Source organism: Paralichthys olivaceus, chromosome 14, assembly GCF_024713975.1.
Source record: "Paralichthys olivaceus isolate ysfri-2021 chromosome 14, ASM2471397v2, whole genome shotgun sequence".
Classification (NCBI taxonomy): domain Eukaryota; kingdom Metazoa; phylum Chordata; class Actinopteri; order Pleuronectiformes; family Paralichthyidae; genus Paralichthys; species Paralichthys olivaceus.
Genome location: NC_091106.1, coordinates 9816881 through 9838984, shown reverse-complemented (window position 1 = coordinate 9838984; position 22104 = coordinate 9816881). Strand labels below are relative to the sequence as shown.

The window sequence follows — 22104 nt, the reverse complement described above, 5'->3', positions numbered from 1 at the left end:
CCTGATTGTTCTATGTCCAGGTCTCAGAGGCAATTGATGAAAGGGGTGCAAACTGACACTTGGAGGATTAAATAATGAATTAGCATCAGATTGTTTACGTCTGCGTAAACAAAAGTGCACTGGACTAATACAAAAAAATGACATGAAGCATCATTATAACACAAGCAGACATATTTTTATTTCAAATAAACTTCTGCACTAAAAAAACTAGAAGTAACGTGTGATTTGAACCATTGACTCATTTATCATGTAACAGACCCACAGGCGTCTTACGTATTATTACACATGTTCCGACACACACAAGAGGCTTTGTCAGTTAAAACTCTTAAGTCAAAAACTATATCTCCTATTTAATCACACAAAATGTTCACGCCCTTTCTCATGGTCATGTGTAGACTATAATTGCACATTAATAAACTGAAAGACTGTGCTCCAGACTAAACAACACAAACAAGGAAGAAATAAAAAAAATAGTCTGGCCCAGATCTCTTATCTTTGGTGTAACAGATGGTATCATATGACCTGGTCGTTCCTGTAAATCTATCAATTTACTGGGATTTCACCACTGAACAGGCCTTGTCCTTAGCTTTGGCAACAACTGTAGCCTATTCTGTTTTCTTGGAATGAAAACTCGGTCAACAAAGGATGATATATTTGCTATCAGAGTCTTTATACTGCCTGCAAAGGTCTTTTCTTAAACCAACAATAGCGGGAGTCATAGGGCAGTTTCACTGAGACACACCAAAGTAAACTCCGGTTCAAGTCATGCTGTACCGCCTCTCGAGTTCACACACTATGCTAAACAGGTGCTCACAGTTTTTCCCCTCAGGTGCGGTGGCACTGTGCCCTTTCTTTTCTTCTTCTCAGTCATCATGCAGCCCGAGAGCCAGCACCATGGGGAGCCCGACCCCGAAAATGAGCGTGAGGCTCTCCATGAGCCCCATGTAGCGCCGCTGGTGAGTCTCTGCTCCGGTGTTGTGCTGCTGGGGGTCGGAGGAGGGTTGGCCCGGGTCTGCTCTGCTGCTGCTGATCTCCGGGAGAACGTGCACCGTGGCCACGTAAAGGAAAGTCCCAGCTGAGAAGAGCATTCCCACGCCTGTGGAGCTGAGCTGGCTCTGAGGCGAGCTGCCAGACTGCGCACACAAACACATGAAATCACATGAATAACAAACCCACTGACTGGGACTGTGCAACACTGAGATATGGTCTTAAGGCTGTGTTCTCACTGCATGTAATATGAAGTAAGAGGTGATGGCAACTATTGGCGACGCAGCTGAAAAGGCCAGCAAATGTCCCTGGATGTATTTCTTCTCAAGGCCTGAGTGCATCAGAAACGAGACCAGACCAAAAGCTGTGGGCGCCTGGGAGATAAGAGATGCAGCTGTGTTACAACTTGTTCATGATCAGTACTAGTGAACGTCACTCGTCTTTTTCTCTCTGAGAACCTCACCTTGTGTAGAATCACTGCAAAAAATATTATGACTTGCACTGTCACTTGACCCGTGGCCACAGCAGCTCCGAGAGCAAATCCATCAGCTGGACACAGAAGAAAAATGATGTTAATAACAAGCTGCATCAGAGGATGTTTGTGCTTCTCTATAGTGTGGCATTACACTGATGGAGTTTTTTCCATTTTCTATTTGACTGTTATGAAAAATTACCCTCATTTTATTTGCCATGTTAGGTTTTCTACTTTATTTTTTCATTCTTTTTATATATAATCTATTTGAGGCATGATACTTTTCCCCACTTCTTTTAGGACAGAAACTGTCAAGTTATGTTGTTGTTTTATTTCTACTACTTGTGTAGTTTGTGTAGAAATTTAACTAAACTAAAAATACTGAACTGAAATATTAATTTCATTGGCCGATATGTATGCTATACTTTTTGTTACCAGTCTATAGAGGGTTCCGAGAGATTCCGCTTCTGTAAGATTGTTTTCATTGTTTATATGGGCCGTGAAAACCTCCCAGAAAAGAACATATTTTAAAAAGCTACTTGCTTTTAGATTTGAAATGAGCTAAAGCTTCCAAGTTATGGTTTAAACTCAGGAAAATGTCTTTCAACATAAAAGACTCAGACAGAATCACATGCTGAGTCACATGAGGCTTTGAACAGCTCTAAAGCTTTGTTGGGAATCGTCCTTGCTTCTGGCCAACATGGAATTCCTTCAAACATCTTGTTGACTTTAGGCATAAACACAAGTCAGAAAGAAAAGTGCAGTAAATATTTAACAGTACAAGTACCTGCAGCGTGAATTACCAGCCCCAACGTGGTTGTGACACCGATGCTTTTGTGCAACTGAGTTGTTCGGTCTGAAATGAGACAGTGCACATGTTGTGGTGATGAATAAAGACAGTGGTGGACATTAAGTGACGCTGCGAGAGGTCAGCCAACTTGCCCCGCGTGGAGATGTAACTTGCAATCTGATCCACTGCGAACATGAAGGTGAATCCCAGAGTTAAAGCCACTCCGATGAAGAAGCGAGGCGGACGGCCTCTCTCTGTGGAGGTTGTGTTTTTGTTGCTGCCATTCAGAGAGGACGGCACATCAGAGGAGGGTGCTGAAGAGAGAAGATGAGGACATGGAGAGCTTTTGATCACATACAAAGACAAGGTGGACATGCATACAATTACTGAACCACTTCAATCCCTATGTGCTTCATCACTTGTCATCAAAGGGCCACAATCAAACATTCACTTCATCATGTCTGATGAGCTGTGCAGATAAATACTGCAGGTTTCCCTCCTTCAGCTCAGTTTGTCTATGGGGCCGGTGGGTGCAGGGCCCTGCTCACCACTCCATGACTCCTCCAGTAAGCCCACTCCCTCTGGGATGGTGATGGCCAGTGCGGTGCCACACAGGAGTCCAGCCCCCAGGACAGTGACCAGCTGCAGGCTTTTCTGAAAGAGTGGACACACGATGTCAGCTGATCCAGTGTCATGACACACAGAACAGATTCAGTCATAACAACACTTAACATCATCAGCACGACTCTCACTGCAGGCTGAGACCAAGTGTGATGTGTTCACAGTCTCCCGGGACTTCAGGAGCGACACTCACCTCAGACAGTCTGAACAGCAGCGGGATGAATCCAAGTAGAAAACAACCGACAAACATCGCCACCGATATCAAAGTGATAATCAATCCACCCTCCATGACGACGTCGACGCGTTATAGACAAACACGTGGCGGCTCGGTGTGCCGCTGTGTTACATTGTGGTGCTGAGTGTGTCCTGGTGGGTCAGTGACTGGATGTCACCGACCTCAGAGACGGTCTGACTGTTCCACGTCTCACCGCGGCACCTCCCTCCCTCTCTGCCGAGCAGCAGCACCCAGTGTCGGACATCGAGAACTGCAACCTCCCGCCCCCGCCAACATCTGCACCAATCATCTACCCCCATTCTTCTACTGTGGCAGTGATCCATGAGTTTATTTTAAATGGTAGACCCAGGGTAGGTGTTGTTTTATTCCAGACACAAAGTGTGCCCCCCCCCCAAAGTACAGGAGCGCTCCTACCATTAAATCAAGATGGAGCAACATTATTGTGCTTCCATTTAAACCATAGACTGTAATAAAAATGGACGATGTGAGGGAACTCGAAAAGTGAAGCCAAAGTGTCTTGATCACCGACTGGTGGCTGGCTGCATGTAGGTCATAAACAACTTCTCCTCCGTGTTAGAGGATGGGACATGAACCAAAACTTGTAAATCAAAGTACACTACAGACAAACCCCAGACAAAAAATTGGAAATTACGTATATTGGGGATGGTGGGGAATTTTTATACTAGACATGTCTGTAAGTGGGAAAAACAAGCAATAACAGTGCATGACGAGGTAACAGACTCAGTATGGCTTACATTGATTGCATCAGACTTGGGATGTTTTGCTCCATAATGCGACTTTTCATATGTTAGAGCAAAAAGGCAACAGAAGTTACATGTTCTCATTGTTAAAAAGAAACTCTGATTGTCCACAAACTTGATTAAATACAGATTTATTGTTCAAAGAGCCTAGTGGGAAAGTAAATATATACAGTATATAAATCTGTTGTACTTAACGGCCCTTTGGAAAGAACGACAGTCAATTGTTGATATTTGTCATCTTTCTAACAAGAATGTAAATCTAAAAAAAGACAAAGCGCACAGAAACATTCTAGTTTTGCAGTTTGAAGGTGCAGCGACATTTTACTGTTGCGTTATGGATACAAGGTGAGAACTTCTATTAGACTGTTTGAATGTTAACAAAAAACGTGTATGCATATCCAGTGAGTCCCACCATCTAAACAGATCTTATGAAAATAATAAAAAATAAAACCATCCATGATAAAGATAACAGTGAATACAACAGATAAGAGAACTAGTCACAATGAGCCCATTCAGACCTGGTATCAGCATCTGTCCTCAGTGATCCCACCACAAGTGGTCAGCACCAATTAGAGAACTAAACACACCCAAACACACACAGCCCTAAACTCAGGCTAAAATCAACGCAATTTGGTCTTTGCGAACACAAGAGACGTACATGACCACAAATTACATCCATGATTTTTTGCATATAGAGTCAGGAAGTGAGATCAGATCTCAAGTGGTCACAGGGGACACAATGAGGAACGCATTTCAATGCCAGATGTGAACAGATGAAGTTAGGGCTGTCCACTTGTGAGTGGACGCTAATACCAGGTCTTAATGAGGCCAAAGGGTATCATCTGCAGCTGACCCCAAAAAAAACCCACACATGGCCTCTCTCTCCATCCCTGAGCAAAAGGATCAGCAGGATCTTGACCTTCAGTCCTCCTGCAGCAGCAATGCAAGGATTGTCCCCTACAGGGGCAGCATCAGTAGCAGCAGTAGTCCAATAGCAGTACCAACAGAGGCTCAGGGATGGGAAGGGCAAAACATAATTACCAGTGTAGTGATGTATCAATCTTGATGGCATTTAAAATCCCATTCACACAAATAAAATAGCTTAACAAATGTAGAGTTGTACAGTGTCAAAGAGACTGTTAGTAGCACTGATGAAAGCTTGGAATTGGACATGATTAGTTAATGGAAGAATTTATTTTGAGACCTCAACTTTCTGCACAGACCAAGCTTTATGCCTGTGTGAAAATGTTTCTTGCTCTCCTCTCTCCGCTTCTTTTGGGGAAGAACCTGGTGCAGTCATTGAGAGATATTTGCAAGGACTATGGGAGAGTCCCTCCAGGCATGCCGTACTACGGTTGTTGGTGTAACTTGCTCACATAGGACAGTCCCTCTCTTTGAAGTGCAATATTGTTAAGGAAATACAGACAGAATATTACACCCCTTACAGGACAAGGCAAAACATTCTTCATTTGTGCATTAGTTTCTTTCTTTCACGGGTCTATGTGCAGTGTTTCAGGGTGGGCCTCAGCTTAATCAGCCGTACACTGTCAGTGTACATTCCCACAGAAACTGTCGCTTGGTGAGACCCAATGGAGGACGTGTCCTTGAGCAGCAATCCATTTACTGCTCAGTAGACAATGTGCTTACGTTAGTGTAAAGTCCCTCGATGGAGGTTGAGATGCTTTGGAGAACTGTTGGTCCAGTTCCTAGTTTAGTTCATGAGATCAGTGCACTCCTCAAGTTAACTCAGGTGGTTTTTCAATTCCTGTTTTAGGCAGTGTCACTGCCGCACTTCATTATCGATGAGGCTGTCCTCACCAGACTGGAAGTCCTCATTCAAGCCATTTTCCACATTGATTATTTCCTCGTCCTGCGAGGATCCCTGGCCGTCGTCCTCGCCACTTCCTGAACCAGCCTCCTCTGAATTTGGGTCCTGAAGTACCTGAGCAATGTACATTTGCTGTGGGGGAGAAAATAAAAAAATGAAAATGTTGAATATCACAGAATAAGTTCTCCTTGACAGCAAAGTGTTTTTTTTTTACATTGGTTTAAACACATCCTGCACGTTTTCCTGTTGTACTGATAAAAAACTGATAAAAAACTGAATTAATAAGAAACCAAAGCAATACAAATTGTATTTTCCCTACAACATATGCTGAATTTCATTTCATATTCAAAACAATAAACACAATTATGTGTTTACAGCAGCTGACTGGCTAACTGGCAAGCAGTGTGTTTTTCCTTCATCATCTGTCGTTTGCCCCAGAAGTTATATCAGTCGGGCCAAGCCACAGGCAAAGCGGATATGATACAATTAAAAGGCAACCAAAATGAAATGTCCTGTGACCTTGATAAATTTGGGGATATCTTGAACATTTTGGATAATTTAAACATACAAGTCAACAAAATATATAACATAGGTTTCTTTTAGTTTCTTTTTGTTTGCATGGATAGCCTCTACAATCCTTAGTATATCTGACTGAGTACATACCCCTGCCTTGCTGGTGGCAGAGGTGCACACTGGACGCCCATTCTCCAATCCATCAACATCCTGGGTGTCAATCTGGGATAAAAAACACATTTAACATCAGCAGCTGTATATAAAGCTGGTTTCACATACTGGGATGAAGAATTAAATAAACAGTAATATCAAATACATGCAATTATATTTTTTACCTTATAGTTGTGAGCACTGAGATATTTAAAATGTCCAAAGCAGACATGAGAGAGGCAGATGATGATTGTGATGATCAAAACTATGAATGTGAACATGGACGTTGCAGCTGAGAACCCTGTGGGGGAATAATAGTAGAGGGAAACTTGTTTAATATGTTTTTTTACTACAGATAAAAAGTAAACAAATCTGTGCATGTGTTGTGACATGAGTGGCCAGTAGATGGGGTCCTCCTCTTACCCGAGCGGACAGTGGAGAAGAAGAGAAGCCAAAATAGACAGAGAATAGGAGCAGCCACCACTTGGTTGACAGCTCCAGAATGGATCTTCTTGTCCAGTTTGGATGGCAGATAGGCGTAGTACATGTTGTACCTGTCTGCTAAGTGTTTAAGCAGCATGTACATCAGCCCTGCACCAGGAGGAGAGACAAGACATTCAGCAGAGGTAATCCAATTAGGCCTGCTGATAAGCCTGAGTATAAAGAACAGAGCCACTGTACACCGCCTGTCCTCTGTATGTTTCTTCTGTAATAATTTAATGAGCACACCGTCAGGGTTAATAAATGGTAACACTCACCAAAAGGGACGATGATTGGACAGGTGATGCTGTAGGCCATAACCACAGTGAAGATACACATCATCCAGGCATAAGCTGCCCCAAACTGGAACTCATAGGCTTGGTGCTGCAGAGACACAATGACAGGATATTTAAGAAAATTCTAATCCTAATATCAATATCTACATTGACAGTTAACACTTAATCAACATTATCAAAACATCTTCCACTTAAAACAACTGTTTTTTATTATTATTTTATTATAAATTTTATGACATTAAAGTCCTGGGTCTCTGATTTCAAGCCCCTTAAAGGTTCAGTGTGTAAGATTTAGCTGAAAGGGATCCATTGGCAGAGGTTTTCACTCATGTATAATCATCTAAATTGTACAAATGTTTGTTTTCTGAACCCTTACTGCTTATAAGAAGCATCATCAACCCCCCCACTTGCTTGAGGTGATCCAGTGTACAGTGTATACAGTGGATTTCTACAGATTTTATACAAGGAGGTCAGGCAGATCAAGTTGGCAGAAACTGTGACATTTGTGACAGACATTTGTGTTCACACATGCACCTCCTCCAGAGAAAATACGGAGGAACTGCGGAGTCCAGTGCATTTCTGAAAGCAGCTTATTTCACATGGACCCATAAATGGTTTAAGCTTGGTCACCAGGGAAGGAACGAACCCTTTTGACGTTCCGTCGCTCAGCTGCAGAGCGGGCCAAGCAGAGCCGGATCATGTACATGAGCAGACCAGGGATCCTCAGCAGGTCCATGGCGTTTCCAATGAAAGCGGACGCAATGACATAGTTCACAAAAAAGGCTCCATTGTCAGGAAGGAACACACACCTACAGAGTAAAGAGGGAAGTATCATTTAAGAGTGAAAAGAGGCTCATGCTTAGGTTTAAAAACACATTAGTGCATAGCAGAATTTAAAATCAAGGTAATTCTATAAACTATATGAGAGTTGACCTTATTTCTAAATGACTGAATTACATATTGAACAAAAAAGGCACTCAGTAGAGTACATAACTCCACCAAGGCCCAACAAGCCCCTTAAATTCAATCAAGCAGCACCAAATCTCATACACTAATAGATATCAGACTCCTAAATGTGTCTCATCTACATTCATGATTCATTCAATGGAATACCAATGACAATGTAATAAAAAGTGAAAAAAATTCCAGGATCTGCCCCTTTAACCAAATCCACTCTAAAATTGTATAGGTTCTTCCCTGACCCATACCACATCCTTCAACCAAGTTTCGTAAAAATCCTTTCAGTTGTTTTATGTAATCAAACAGACATACATACAAACCAACCAACCAACCAACAAGTGGACAGGGGTACAAAACATGACTTACCTGAAGGAAATAATAATGATTTTTCAAAAATAGATTAATTATGCTAGTTATAGTGACAAATAAACTGTTAACAATATTTCATCCTGTTCTTCTTTGTCTGTTTAAATTCAAACAGCCCTAAAATGATTCTACTTACTCAAATCTCACTGCAGCATCTGCCAAGAAACTTTTGTCAAAAAGCCAGCGGAAGAAAACATCCAAACTGAAAAGATACAAGGAAAGAAAGGAATCAACTGAAACTATTAGGCTGACAAATTAATTAATGTGCAACTTCAAAGGTCATTGAACTGCAGGAAATAAATCAAAAACATGCTATACCTGCTGAGTCCTAGGGAGGGCAGCAACAGGACCATGAAGATCAAGAAAGAGTAGCATTTATGCATCGTTGTCCTGTTCTCTCCTGAGCTACAAGGCCAAATGAAACATTTAGACATAAAAAAAAACACACAAAGACAACTAAAAAGTTTAAATGGAAACAATTACAATATAACTATTGACTGCAGAAGGTGTGACTCATACCGGGTCCAATGTGCTTCAAAGAAGGCAGAGTAGTAGACAATAGTAGGAAGTAAGGCAGAGAAGGACCACAGGAGGAGGGTGGGGAAGAACTGGGTGATGATTGGATTCTGGAGGACAGATCAGAAAGAAACAGGCATGTTATGTGAAGAAAAAGACTCCTGAATTTCTGTGCATCTGTAACAGCATGCAGACTCGGATTGCTCTGATTTTAAATGTAAGAGCCATTTTTCCAATTCAGTTTCTCTTGTAATTATTCTTCTGTTTGAGTATGGTGATGACTACGATGGTCGAACTGAGCTCACATTTAGGTACTCCACTGGTTTGGTCACATTGAACTTGTCCATCGTGGAGATGATGATGGCTGGGGTGGTGAGGAAGAACAGGAGGAGGAAGAGGACACAGTTGATGATGAAGAAGCGGATCCACCAGGGGAATCCTCCCAATGACAGATGCTCCCTGTGGGATAAAGGTTATTTGGTGGTTAGACCGACGCTGGGTGGTGACCTGCCGTTATGGACACAGCTGGCCTGTAAACTGATACTGCAGCTAAAAAAACGCTTTTTCATCTGGCGAGAGAAAGTCTTTTCACAGTAGAATGAAGTTCAATCATAGTAAGAGCAAAGTAAAGAATAAAAGGATGAAATGTTTAATTGTCATTCAATTCATGTTTGATTAGGGAGCTTTGGAAAAACTAAACTAAAGCATAAAACACAGTTAGCAAAAGTCTTCCGGATGCAGTATGCAATGTGGGTTTGTTTTGCAGTGACAGCTCTCAAGAGAATTTTCAGCCTAAAGATAATAAACTTTTGACAGGCAACCAGCAATCTAAAGCAGCGGCAGCTATGGACAACTGATTTTCCAGTTCTGGACTCTGCGTACTGAGTCGAGCTTCACCAAACTTTGAATAAACAGGTGAAGCTATTTGTGCAGCAGCAATGGCACAGCTTCAGGGTTCTGTGGACTGAGTCCAGCTGCTGTGACTCAATTATACTTCACTTTACGCTTTCAGAAAGAAAACTGCAATCGGTATCCCCACAGGCCAAGCAGGCAGGTTTAGAACAGGCACTACACTAGTAATTAGTAATGAAATAACATCAGTGTGTATCAGGAGCATTTTGAACATTTTAACAATACTGTGATAATGGTCACTACAATTATGATATATGGATAAATGAAAGAATATGAGACTTGAAAGTGTTCTTACCAGTAGACATTCTGTGGGTCGGGGGCATAGCCGACAGTCCAGTTGTGTGTGTGCAGCTTGGCACTGAACTGAGAGCTCTTGGGCTCCTGACGACAGTGACAGCCCTGACACTTGCAAGCATTAAAGTCCTTCAAAATTCTGAGAACACAGATATCAAGGAGGATGAAGAGCCATGTAATGTGTCAATTAAAAAACAATCTCCAGAGGTGCACATTCCATTATTTCAACATGTGCAAATGTACTTACATGGCAGTTATGGACTCATTCTGAAAAGTGACAAAGGCCATTCCTAAAGGTTTCCTGTTGACCTTCTCTCTCTCCTTCCTGTAGTCTTCTTTTAGTTGTCCCTCCAGCTTGGTGTAGTAACCAACTGCCTCTTCCTGTCAAGGACACAAGAATACAGTCAAGAGTCTGATGTTTTTTTCTTACTTTAATTCTAGTTGCCAGTGCAGAAACAATGAATATCAGTTAATACACAGGAAACGTGATGACTATTAATATAACAATAAATAGTATAAGTCAACCAATAAGTTGCCTTCCGACTGCAGTGCAACTTTTAATGGTTGGTTTTGGCTTTCATAATGTCACCTGCTACCACGCTTGCGTAAGCACTGCTGTGGGATGACGCAGGGAGAAAGTGGGCGCGACCAAGTATTCTATAGGGATTACTAAACAGGGGGGAGTGACAAAAGAAATTCTCTTCTGCGCTAAATTGAAGTCAAATCGAGAAAACCAACCAATTTATCATGTCTTAAAATTAATATATTTCACTCAGGTTTATGTATGACTATGGGGGGAGGGGTGCATAGGATGGCTTTGATTATTGAGGTGTTACAATCAATACCAGGTTACATCACACTGCTTATTCACAAGTCTAAGATAAGATAAAGGTTTTTCTTATCTTTCTATGAAACATGTTGTAAACAAGTTTAAGGAGTGTGTTATTTTGAGATAAACCTGCAACATGTTAGCCTGACCTGCTCACAGCCTTTGATGATGCAACAGCAAAGGTGTCCACAGGGCTTTGGGTTGACCATGGTTGTTATGTGCTCCTTGTCCTGCAGGTCGATGAAAAACTTCTTGTTGCGCTCAGCCTTCTTCCTGTATGCACAAAATATTTTAATATGTCAGAGCAAATAAGACAACACTTAAAACAAGATAAAAAACACTCGCAGTAATGGTTAAAAATATTTTACCGATCAGAGTTGAGATTCATCAGTCTGGCAACATCGTAACAGATTCGAGCTTCCAATACAACACAATTTTCATATGCATTTCTATGAAAGACAGAAGGAGAGAAAGTGGAGACATTTACAGATTCACAAATGTACAGTATGCATTATTTACACATTCCTAACAACAAGATCTGTGTATTTACCATACATGACATCTCTCATGTGACATCAAGTTAGAACATCGTCACAAATAGTAAAAGGCTCTCACTACAAAGTGTTAGGAAGGGTGAGGGGGTGTTCGATGGTGTGTGTGTTAAAAAATTGTGGAGGAGTGCAGGAGCAAAGATACAATTTTTGTTAATACTATTTGGCTGAGTAGGAGTTAAGCCACACACCCCCTCCTGTCTTGACACATGACTTGCATAAACCTGCTCATCTGGCTTCTATTATGGACAATTACACATATAGGCCAGTCATTGTCTGATCCTGGCCATAAGGATGAGGAAAAAACAGCTGGTCTTAACAGGGAAAGGCATGGCTCTCATACATCCTATTACAGTTACTGCACAGCTTTAACCCATGATGACAGCGCAATGGAACATTTTGTTATAGTGGTATATTATCTGTGGAAGCAGGACAGCAGTGAGAGAGGTCCTGAGGTGAGCTTACTCAAAGTGCTGCTTTATCTCACTCTCCTCTGCATATTTGGAGATTCGATTGACAAATAAGGTGCGTTTCACCTACATGGAAATAAAGGAAAGTAATTAGCAACATTCAGACGTATGTGACCAAAGAGAGGATTTACAGGAAGTATGCCACTGACCAGGTCGTCCTCCTTGTAGTGCATCTTGGAGGTGTGCCGTCTCATGCTGTACACTGTCAGTAACAGGTAGAGGAATGCAAAGGTGGTGTGCAGCCACAGTAGTGCATTACTGGGGAAAATAGATTTAGTGACAGGTTTAAAAACAGCAGGGAAACATAAAATAGGGTATATGCTAAATTGAGTGAAGGTATAAGAACAACTCACTTGGCATTCAAATTTGCTATAGTTGTTCGCCCAAAACTATAGGCGTTATTTTCTGTAAAAACAACATTAAATATATTATTCACAGTATTGTATTACACTGCATTTAATACAGAAAAGAATGTGAGAAGTAGAACAACATTTGGTAGAATTAAGTTTCCAATGACTTCACAAAAGAAAAATTATAATTAAATATCAATGCAAACTGGTGAAACAAGATTAAAAGAAAAGACTAACATTTTTAGCAAGTAAGTTGAAAAAGAAGTAACAAGAGTTTGGATTATAGCTACAAGAAGGTACAGTACCCACAAAGAAAATGTTGAAAAATCCAATGTTGAAGAAAGTGAGGAGAAATTCCTAATCTGCATCCAAATTTAATTGGTGTGGGTAAAATTTGACCAGCTAAAACAAATGGTCATGACGCAGCATCACCTACTCAAATTGAGAAAATATCTAGTTATTCTCTAAAAGTACAAGGATCCTCTGGTAGTAACTTTCAATAAACTCACCCAGTAGATTTCCAGAGAAGTTAACGGGCAAGATGATGCCCACAGAAAGCACGCCCACCACAACCAGCAGGCCAATGATGTGGCGCTGAAAGGACAAATAATACACTGCATCCTCCCCACACTTTTCCCGTATCTCCTCATCCCTACAGGGAGAGCACATCAACAAAATCAGCAACCGAACACCAATTCAAAGCAGACAATCCATTTTAAATATGGGTTACTCCAATGTTTCTTATTTCCCATTTGCTGTGACTAGGTTGACTCACTTGATGCGGAAGATAGCAGTTAGCCAGGAGCAGAAACCCTAAGAGAGAAGACAGCAGAGAACTGAAGGTGTTGTACAAGCTCTTTCATGCAACATTGTGTTTTTATGATTGAACACATTTTATTTTATAAGAAATGGCATATGTACTGTGTCTTTCTGATCAATGTCCACAGAGCTGGAAACTGATGTGAGGCGTTCATAGCGTTCAGTTGTGTCTGATGTCATTGTAGAGGCCATACTGTAAACAGAAAACACAACAAACAGTATTTGTATAATGTTACACAATTACCCAACATCAGCATGAACTACAAGGGGATGTTAGTTGTTCACACCTTTGGGACAGTGGGATTACCATCAGTATGGAAAAGTTGACAGAACAAATAATACACCCACACACGCCCTGAAATGGACTGAGGAGAGTCATCCCTGTGGGATCCACACAGGATTTGGTTTGGTAAAACCAGTGAACCACAGGGAGAGTCTCTGCAGCCACATTTCATGCAGTATTAAGAGCCTACTATAAGTTGAATACACCATTACTGCAAGAGGACATGTTGCAATTAAAAAGAAGACAAAGCTCTACACAAAAGAGGATTCACCAAGAAAACAACACAGTGATTATGAAGAGGCAGATGTCTGGAGTTTCTCCAGCAGAGCCACAGCTTCTCTTTGACAGAACACATCAATACCTTATTTACTGTATAACATATTGATAACACTCCCTAAGGAAGGTCATGTCAGTTCAATTTATGCATAAGTGGAAAATATGAAGAGGCGCAAGGCTCTGCTGGAATTCCAGCACTGGTTCAGTGTTGAGTACAACATGTAAGGATGACATCACACAGATCTATAAAGAAAAGGAGAGAGAGCCTGCGGCTCTAATCCACCGCCAATTCTCCCCGCCCATATTTCTGAGAAGAAGGAATGGCTCCTCTGAGCTCTACAAGACAGGATGTACTGTAGGTGCACCATGTTAGGGCCTGTCTATGAACAACCACAGATCAGGGAAGAATTACCTCTCCGTGTAAGCATCCTGTCTGTGCGGCTCATGCAATGTGCTCACACAGAAGTAGTCCATGCTTCATAAAGAGGTCAATACACAGATTAGCAAACAAGATCTGATTAGAATGGTGAGAGAGGACAGGGACACATGACAACAGAAGAACAAGAATGACAAGGAGAGGGAGAATGATTAGGAGCCAGGCACTGAAAGACACCTGAAGAAGGAAGGAAAAAGCGAAACCATTAAGAGTGACAAACAGATTGAAACCCACAGCGGCCTGGACAGTATGAGGGTTATAAGGTTATCTAGAGAGAGAGGAAAGGAGAGAGGACGTCTACTGTATGGACAAATAACATACTATTCCCGATCATCCAGGCGACTGTACCGCTGATCCATTCGTCTAAAATGAGAAGCAACACAAAGCCATTCAGTTCAGTTAAGGCATAATGGCCCTTTCAGCCAGTACGGAAATAAATATCACACCAGTGGTATATCAATAAAGGTCCATCCTGGTATACAGAGATCCAAAGTCTTGGCCTGTAATTTGATAATATACCTTTTATTCTTTCACGAAGCTTGAACCACAAACATGTTTTATATCCAATCTTCCCGATGATTGCCCACATTTCCACATTAGGCATCTTTCACTTTTTTTTTTTATAAAAAATGTATTAGCCAGACAATGACCTCAAGTCAGCACAGTCATGAGACAATAAACTGCATTTCCTGTCAAGTTACAAAAGTGTCTCATGCTGCCACCCCCCTCCCATCCTCCCACCATGCTGCAACCCCATTCTCTGCTCACATGCAGCTGAAAAAATAGTGTATCTGCAACATCACACAAACACAACAGGGGGAAGGAGGTGATGGAGCACTGTGTCATGCACTTTCCAGCATTCACAGTCAAATGGGCTTGTAGTGAAATCTGATCTCCCTCTCTCACAATTTTCATCAGTCCTTGTGTTTCACCTCATTATATAGTGGTTTAAAAGAATCAGCCCATGTTGATGGGTCCGGATTGGATACATTGGATGCTTCCACAGCTATGCTCCATTTTCAATCACTGTGCAGACATGACATCAAACTCTTATTATCCTCAGTGTCAGGATGTCATCAATTTATAGAGGGGAACTTCTGTCCATGTGGCTAAGATGCAAACAGTGGTCTCAAGGGGATTTTTTTTTAAATTGTTAATATTTACTAATCATGTGTTTCTTCTTACATTTCAGGCTTGTTCAAACAGCTGTCTGTTAAACAAGTAGCAAAGCATGAAAATTGCCAACAATTTTGACATTAAAAGGAAAACTGCTGACGCCAACTTCCTGTCTGGTGTACCATCCTTGTGATGTCTGCTTCTGTCAGTGAACTCCACACTCAGAAAAGGAATACACAATTATTAACTTACATACTAGTGCCAAATATTTAGCAGACAATTCATACATCCTTGTACCAAAGGCAAATTACATCACTGTCTAACAGTGGCTCTGTTTAGACATGCTGCCTTTTACATTTGCTCTTTAAAAAGTGCTGCCAAACCTGTGACAAAGGTTTTTTTCTCCTGCAACTTTGTAACTAGTCTTAACAGGTCATACTAAGATTCATTTTTTGCACTATTGCAACTTCTGGTGTAAAGTTAGGGTGAATTGTATAGTTCATCATTTGTGAAACTGATTATTCTAGTTGCAAAAATTATTTTAGGCTAGCATATTTTGAGTGCCAATATTGTATCAAATATTGACCATCAACCACCGCAGTGTATTCGACACATTTAATTACATTGTGTATTCACATTTGAAATTTAAAACATAGTACATATATCAGTGCATGTTGGCCATAATATCATTGCTTTCAGTGCATGATGCTGAAACTTGAAGTGTGGACTTGTAAACTCTGTTTACCTTTCGGTGTCGGTCACCAAAGCGAGGCGCCCATAATCCCATGCTACTTTTCTCAAGAAGGAGAACACAAACAGCAGCACCTACAAGAACAAAATGAACAGTGGCTTTTAGTACCTCTAGTTCCTTTTTAAGAGACATGACTGCTTCAAGGTTAAGATAGTTTGAAAAAAAGTAGAAGTTAGAGCCTGACTGATATGGATTTTGGGGGGGGTCAATGATTGCTAAGATGTTGATATCAAACCCTTATGACACACATGAGACCGAAATGTCGGTGAAAGGCTCATATCGACCAAATTTTGTCGGCAAACCAACATATTGGACAGGCTCTATTGGAAAGCTACACTTGTGTGTTGTAACTGGGCACTTCATTTGAGGGACTCACCAAGAAGCACATAAAATCAAGAGCGAGGACAGTTGGTACCCCTCCGAAAGGCAAGCCCTGGAGTACTGTGCTGGGAATTCGGGCTGAGTAACAGTAGGCCCTGGTGGAATTGGGCTGAGGCGTTGGGCAGCCCTCTGGATTGGAGCATCCTTGAGCCCCCCAGATGGCCATTATCAATATCAACACTGGGTAAATCACTCACTGCAGCATGTTGGCAACCTGGAAAGAGGTAAAAGTGTTAGATCACCAAGCAAGCTGACTGTTACTATTACACTCATCTTCTGTATGGGTCTATCATGGACAATCTCTGAACTGCACCATTCTTCAAGACATGGACAAAAATGCAGAGAAGAGGTAAATAACTTGAGACTTAAAGTTTACAATACATTTTTGTCAAGTCATTAGTCACATGCTCTGCTGCTGCATTCGACCACATGCTTGACCACTGTAGTTAACTTTGCTCTGATTTCAAAGGAAAGCAGATAATGCATTACCAGCTTAAAAATGCACCGTGGATGCCGAGTTGCACAAATTGTTAAAAGAATCAAGCTGTGGTTTTGGTTTCTGACTGCCGTTTCAGACTAAGTATTGATAACTAGTATTTTACATATTATTGAGATTTCTTATTTAATGAATATACAAAATATAAAAAGAGGTTTATTATTTATTAGAAAAAAAGAAACAGATGGTTGTTCCGGTGGAGGAGTTATGTAATTGGTATGTGCCTGAACATCATGTAACAACAATATCTCTACTGGCAGCAACCCTGATGACCAAAGCAATAAGCTAAAAGTTGCAGGGCTGCTAAAAACTTGGAGAACCCATTTCACATTACATTGAGTCATTTAATGCCTTATACAGGTTGAGGAGTAGGGTGTCTAATACAGAAAGATCTAATCTAAACAGATGTGGCCTGATGGGATAATCCTCCTACCTTCATAATTCAATAAGAAACAACAAACAGCAGACCTGACTATCTACCTAAAGCTTAATGGATGACACTGTCAAAATATGAATAGTGTATGAGGGATAATGAGTCATTTGATCTTTACCATCCTGGTTAAGGCTAGACAGTCGTTTCTGCTGCCCAAGCAAACATCAAAAGGGAAGTGTGACATTATGGCAAGTCCTCGTGACAGCAAGATCAGTGTTCATCCATACAATAACAAAGATGGGGCAGGGCACAAGTTGTTAGATAAAAACAGTAGCCATCCAATCAAAACCTATCAACACTAGGAGGTTCAAAACATGAGAGACACTATACAACACTCAGAAGATCACATATCGGTGCCATTTCCTTACAGTCCTATTAAATTAAATTAAATTAAATTTGTAGTTTTTTTTCATATTGAGCCATTAATTATCTTCTCTGAAATTGTGTCAATGTCAAAATACGCCCTATCTCGCATTGTAAAAGAAAGCGAAAAAAAATCCTGGATTCACCCCCTGATCTGCATCAATGCTGAAATCTACTGGGTTCTTCCCTGACCCATAATGCATCGCTCCACTAAGTTTCATGGTAATCCGACAAGTAGTTTTTGCGTTATCCTGCTAACTAACAAACACTGATCAAACACATAACTGCCTTGAATTGAACTGACTGAGCCAAAGAAATATTGGTTCGAGATGTTGAGGAAAAAAACCTCTGAAAACTAAAGTACTCTCTTCATCTCATAAAAAATGGATGCATGCTGATCGACAAGGGGTTTGGACAGGGTGTGTAGCTGTTACAGAGAGGGCTGGAGTGTGTTTGCAGTTGCATTGCTATACTTGTGCCCTTTGACCCACTAATAGCAGCAGCATTCACAATGCTGCTCATCTGCCCCAACACTAACTCATTTATCTGCTCCCTGGAATGCTGTGACATCAGTGGAGAGGGACGCAGCCAGCGCTGAACAATAAGCCGATAGAGACCACAGGGTTCAAATGGACCGGTCTCAACCCAAGGAGGACGCAACTCACACTTGCACTTCAGCTACACTGCGGCACATCCTGGACCCATTGTCACAGTTCCAGCTATTTAGGATTCATACCAACATCTTAAGAGGGACTTTAGCACACTTCAATTCAAGAACAACTTAATATTACATGTGAGTTATAGATGTTATTTAAGGAATAGTGAGGTCAATAACTGAATATCACGATTACTTAAAATGTGTAGGACATGTATCTATACAGTAATTTGTTTTTATTGTGATCTACAGGGGTTGGATTCAACCGCACAACCTAATATTATAATGCAACAGCACTACAATACAAACTCTTCATCTCTGCATGTTTTTAAGGATTATAATAATATTGATTTTGTTTTCCTCCCCATTTGTGTCAGTTTAAAGTGCCATGTAACAAAGTGACGTTGACATTTACTCTTCGTAACAAACACATCCATACACCAAAAATATTTGAAATCATTTGTTCACATCAGTGTTTGCATGCAGTCTTCTACTCCTTTGTAGCCTTTAATTGCACATACATGAGGGCCTGCGTAGCATGTATTTGTACACACGCATGATCCAAATAACAGGACGCTGTGTTGTCCCTTCAAATATATTATCAAAAGTCTGAATAGTTTTTAGTTAAGAAAAACAACACCAGAGCGAAACATCTACGAGGGCAAACAAATTGAAAAAAGTCAGACAAACAGTGCATCATTCAGTTTCCCTCAGGCAGCTGCATGTTTAATTTATACTGCTAATACATTTGTGTTAATGTGCATTTCAAATTTGTTTTCCATCCGTATGTGAGTCATTATTTGTTTCTTTATCGACAAAGTTCAATATTTAAACAGGTTATGTCTTATATTAACAGAGGGTTCTGAATTAGGTTGGCAGCAGTCAAGATACACCAACTGTCGATTCATCCAATTGCTTGCTCGACTACATAAAACCAGAATTTAACAAGGGAGGGACACGCTATATGGAGCCAAGAGTAAATTCAATTTCTATTGCTCAACTCTTTTCTCTAAGGATGTTCACTTGTACTTCCTGCATGACAATCCATAATTCAAAACCAGACAAAACCAGCACCTGGTCAGGTTTCTCTCATAGATTCTATTTACAAGTCATTCACACATCTACAGTACAAGATAAAACATATAACCTTAATAAAATACTCTCAATTAATGTGTCATCATGATCATGTCTCCAGCATCGTGCTTTTAAGGGTTGGAGTTAAAGAATAAGCACACAGTAAGTATATATGAGTGAGTGAGTGAGTGAGTGAGTGAGTGAGTGAGTGTGTGTGTGTGTGTGTGTGTGTGTGTGTGTGTGTGTGTGTGTGTGTGTGTGTGTGTGTGTGTGTGTGTGTGTTGCTTCACATAAACATTTGATTTGGCATGAATGCTGTTGCAATGCTGATGGCTGATAACTCTGATTTGACATATTAGCCTTGTTGGTATTAGTCTGTATATCATTGACAGCCTCCCAGTGGATGACTTTACTCTATCACAGATTATGATGATGTCAGAGTTCAGTTTCATAATCATATCACAACATGCATGTCAATTTAAGATGACTCGTAATACAAAAACAAGGAATTGAAAGAAAAAATATAAATGTTGGAGTTACAACATCATTAATCATTTAATTTTTGGGGATTCCCATTAACAACTTCCAGGGTAGGTGAGCGTATTTTAATAATAATAATGCTAAGTTAGTAAGTAAAATATTGTTCACACGGAAAGCTCACACATTAAATAATTTCGAATACAGGAATTATCCTACAAATATTATGATTAAAATTTGAAAAATTCCAATTTTAATTTTCTATATGCCAACACCTTATTACACTGAATAGAGGAAGACAGCCAATAACATAGAAACATTAAACTATTATTGTGTAAAAAATGCAATGAATGACATTACCTCTTTCACAGATCTCACTACTGTATTTGAATTATACCTTGAAAAGGCTAAAGTGTGTTCCATCCCATCTTTTCATTTTCAAGGAAAGCCTGAAATGATTTGAGTCAACCACAATCACTTGCAGTTATAGGTAATAATAAGTAATAATAAGATGGCATGCACTGTGTGGCTACAGTCATATGGACGTGAGGCTTAGTTTAATGTGGAGAGCTAATCTCTATTATCCTTGTCACCGTTTCAAATTCTAGATTAACACAGGTGGTCAAACTAATCAGGTAATAATAGGGTGTCCCTTTACATTTAACTGGGGATGGGCATTAATCATCTTTTTACACAGTTACAGATGCAATGATGGATCGATGCCACACAAATAAGTACCCATTGCTTTCAGCATAGAGAAACAAATAACAGTTTTCAGGGAGGAGTCCAGTTTTAATCTGGTATGGAATCAGTATGAGCAAAGGTATATCAGTCTGACAATTCTCCTAGAAAGGTTTTCCATCTATTTATATCTAATGCAAAACAATAAATAAAGATTAAGTGTGCTGGCTCATGTTTATCCCTTTAAAGGCCGGTCACAGGCCGTGACTAGTGCCCGGTGGAAACCCACGTCAGTGAATGCAGCACCGTTTAACCTGTTACAGTCTAGAGATTTTCCAAACACAGCATTGCTCAACCACTAGCGTTACTTAGATAGCTGTGATATGTGAGGAATTACTGATCCTCCACTGGTTATGTAAAGTAGAGACTGCTGTACTGAGCCTGACAGAGGGATGGGCAGACTTTAATACTACAGCTGAATTGTCTGATATCGTTCCTAGCATCTTATCCCATCCACAGAGAGCCAGGTATTATGGCGGTCCAGGGAGTTTTCGAAATCATTCATTGATTATGGATTGTTATTCTCATACTGAACAAAAGAATATGATCAGTCGAAAACCAACAGAACATCCCCGGATGAGGACAGACGAACTTGATCAGGAGCTTGAGGCTCGAGGGTGGAAAATAATAAATGATTCATGAATGACGCAGTCATCTACTTTAATGTAAAGCTACAGTCATCACAAACGACGAGCACATCTTACTTTACTGGGTCTAACTTGTGTCATTACTGCTGTTGACCTCAGTGGGGCTCAGATAGCTTGGCGCTAATGCTAACGGGATGTGTTTACTGATTGTTCTGACAGCTTAGGTAAATAGGTAGAGCCCCGTTGTTTTGCATTAGCTCCCACGAGTGTAGGGAAACAACCAAAAACGTCTGTAGCGGAAACCAACGACAACGACGGCGTCCATGTAAGTGAGTAAACAACTTACCTTGCTATGATACGCAGCAGCACAAACTGTGACAAATAGCTAATGTGAGCTAGCAGTCAGCAGTTGCGTTGAAGTTAGCTAAGTTAGCCCCTCGACGTAGCAACACGGGTGGCAAAGTAACAGGTGGAGGTTGTCTAACGCCGGGCGGCCGATTCCCGCTTCAAACCAGCATCTGTGAAACACAATACTGGGTCCAAGCGAACGGGGCGAGTCGGTGAGGCCGTGTAACAGTTGGTGATGACGGGCAATCCTCCGCTGTCTCGGCTGCGTCTGTCAGCCGGTTCGACAACTCTGCGCTAACCCGACGAGTCTGCGAGCGGAGGGTTATCAGCGTGGCGTACCTAGAAGCGGACCACATAGAGAGGCGACACGTCCTTCTGGGACATGAACAGGATCTTCGTAGAGTCTTCGTCATGCAGCTTCTATGTTTTTCTATGTCTATGTGTTCCCTCGGCGCGTTCGGATGACGTGAACAAAACTAACACATCA

General features: G+C 40.9%; 3 protein-coding genes across 6 annotated transcripts in view; 1 reads left to right on the top strand and 2 right to left on the bottom strand.

The window, feature by feature from the left end:
• mrpl14 (mitochondrial ribosomal protein L14) overlaps positions 1 to 22104 on the top strand; it is a 78903-nt gene that overhangs the window by 55206 nt on the left and 1593 nt on the right. The window lies entirely within an intron of this gene.
• Positions 154 to 3329, bottom strand: LOC109631257 (zinc transporter ZIP9). Its single transcript, XM_020089890.2, has 7 exons — positions 3064 to 3329; positions 2798 to 2903; positions 2402 to 2563; positions 2247 to 2315; positions 1451 to 1536; positions 1227 to 1361; positions 154 to 1133 (listed from the first exon to the last, which is right to left on the bottom strand). Exons 1-7 carry the CDS (start codon positions 3157 to 3159, stop codon positions 864 to 866), a joined length of 924 nt encoding a protein of 307 aa, XP_019945449.1. The 5' UTR covers positions 3160 to 3329; the 3' UTR covers positions 154 to 863.
• On the bottom strand, positions 3982 to 22059 carry LOC109632298 (CSC1-like protein 2). 4 transcript variants are annotated; one of them, XM_069538800.1, is made up of 25 exons: positions 21616 to 22057; positions 16439 to 16657; positions 16057 to 16136; positions 14517 to 14558; positions 14172 to 14234; positions 13303 to 13393; positions 13157 to 13194; positions 12891 to 13033; positions 12385 to 12436; positions 12181 to 12289; positions 12027 to 12097; positions 11379 to 11459; positions 11160 to 11283; positions 10429 to 10562; positions 10183 to 10320; positions 9281 to 9434; positions 8979 to 9085; positions 8778 to 8864; positions 8596 to 8661; positions 7780 to 7942; positions 7116 to 7221; positions 6781 to 6948; positions 6543 to 6658; positions 6358 to 6429; positions 3982 to 5826 (listed from the first exon to the last, which is right to left on the bottom strand). In XM_069538800.1, exons 2-25 carry the CDS (start codon positions 16607 to 16609, stop codon positions 5647 to 5649), a joined length of 2556 nt encoding a protein of 851 aa, XP_069394901.1. In that variant the 5' UTR covers positions 16610 to 16657; positions 21616 to 22057; the 3' UTR covers positions 3982 to 5646. The 4 variants fall into 4 exon arrangements, with proteins under 4 accessions (XP_069394901.1, XP_019947074.1, XP_069394902.1 ...); XM_020091515.2 differs by lacking the exon at positions 14172 to 14234 and having other exon boundaries at positions 21616 to 22059; XM_069538801.1 differs by lacking the exon at positions 14517 to 14558.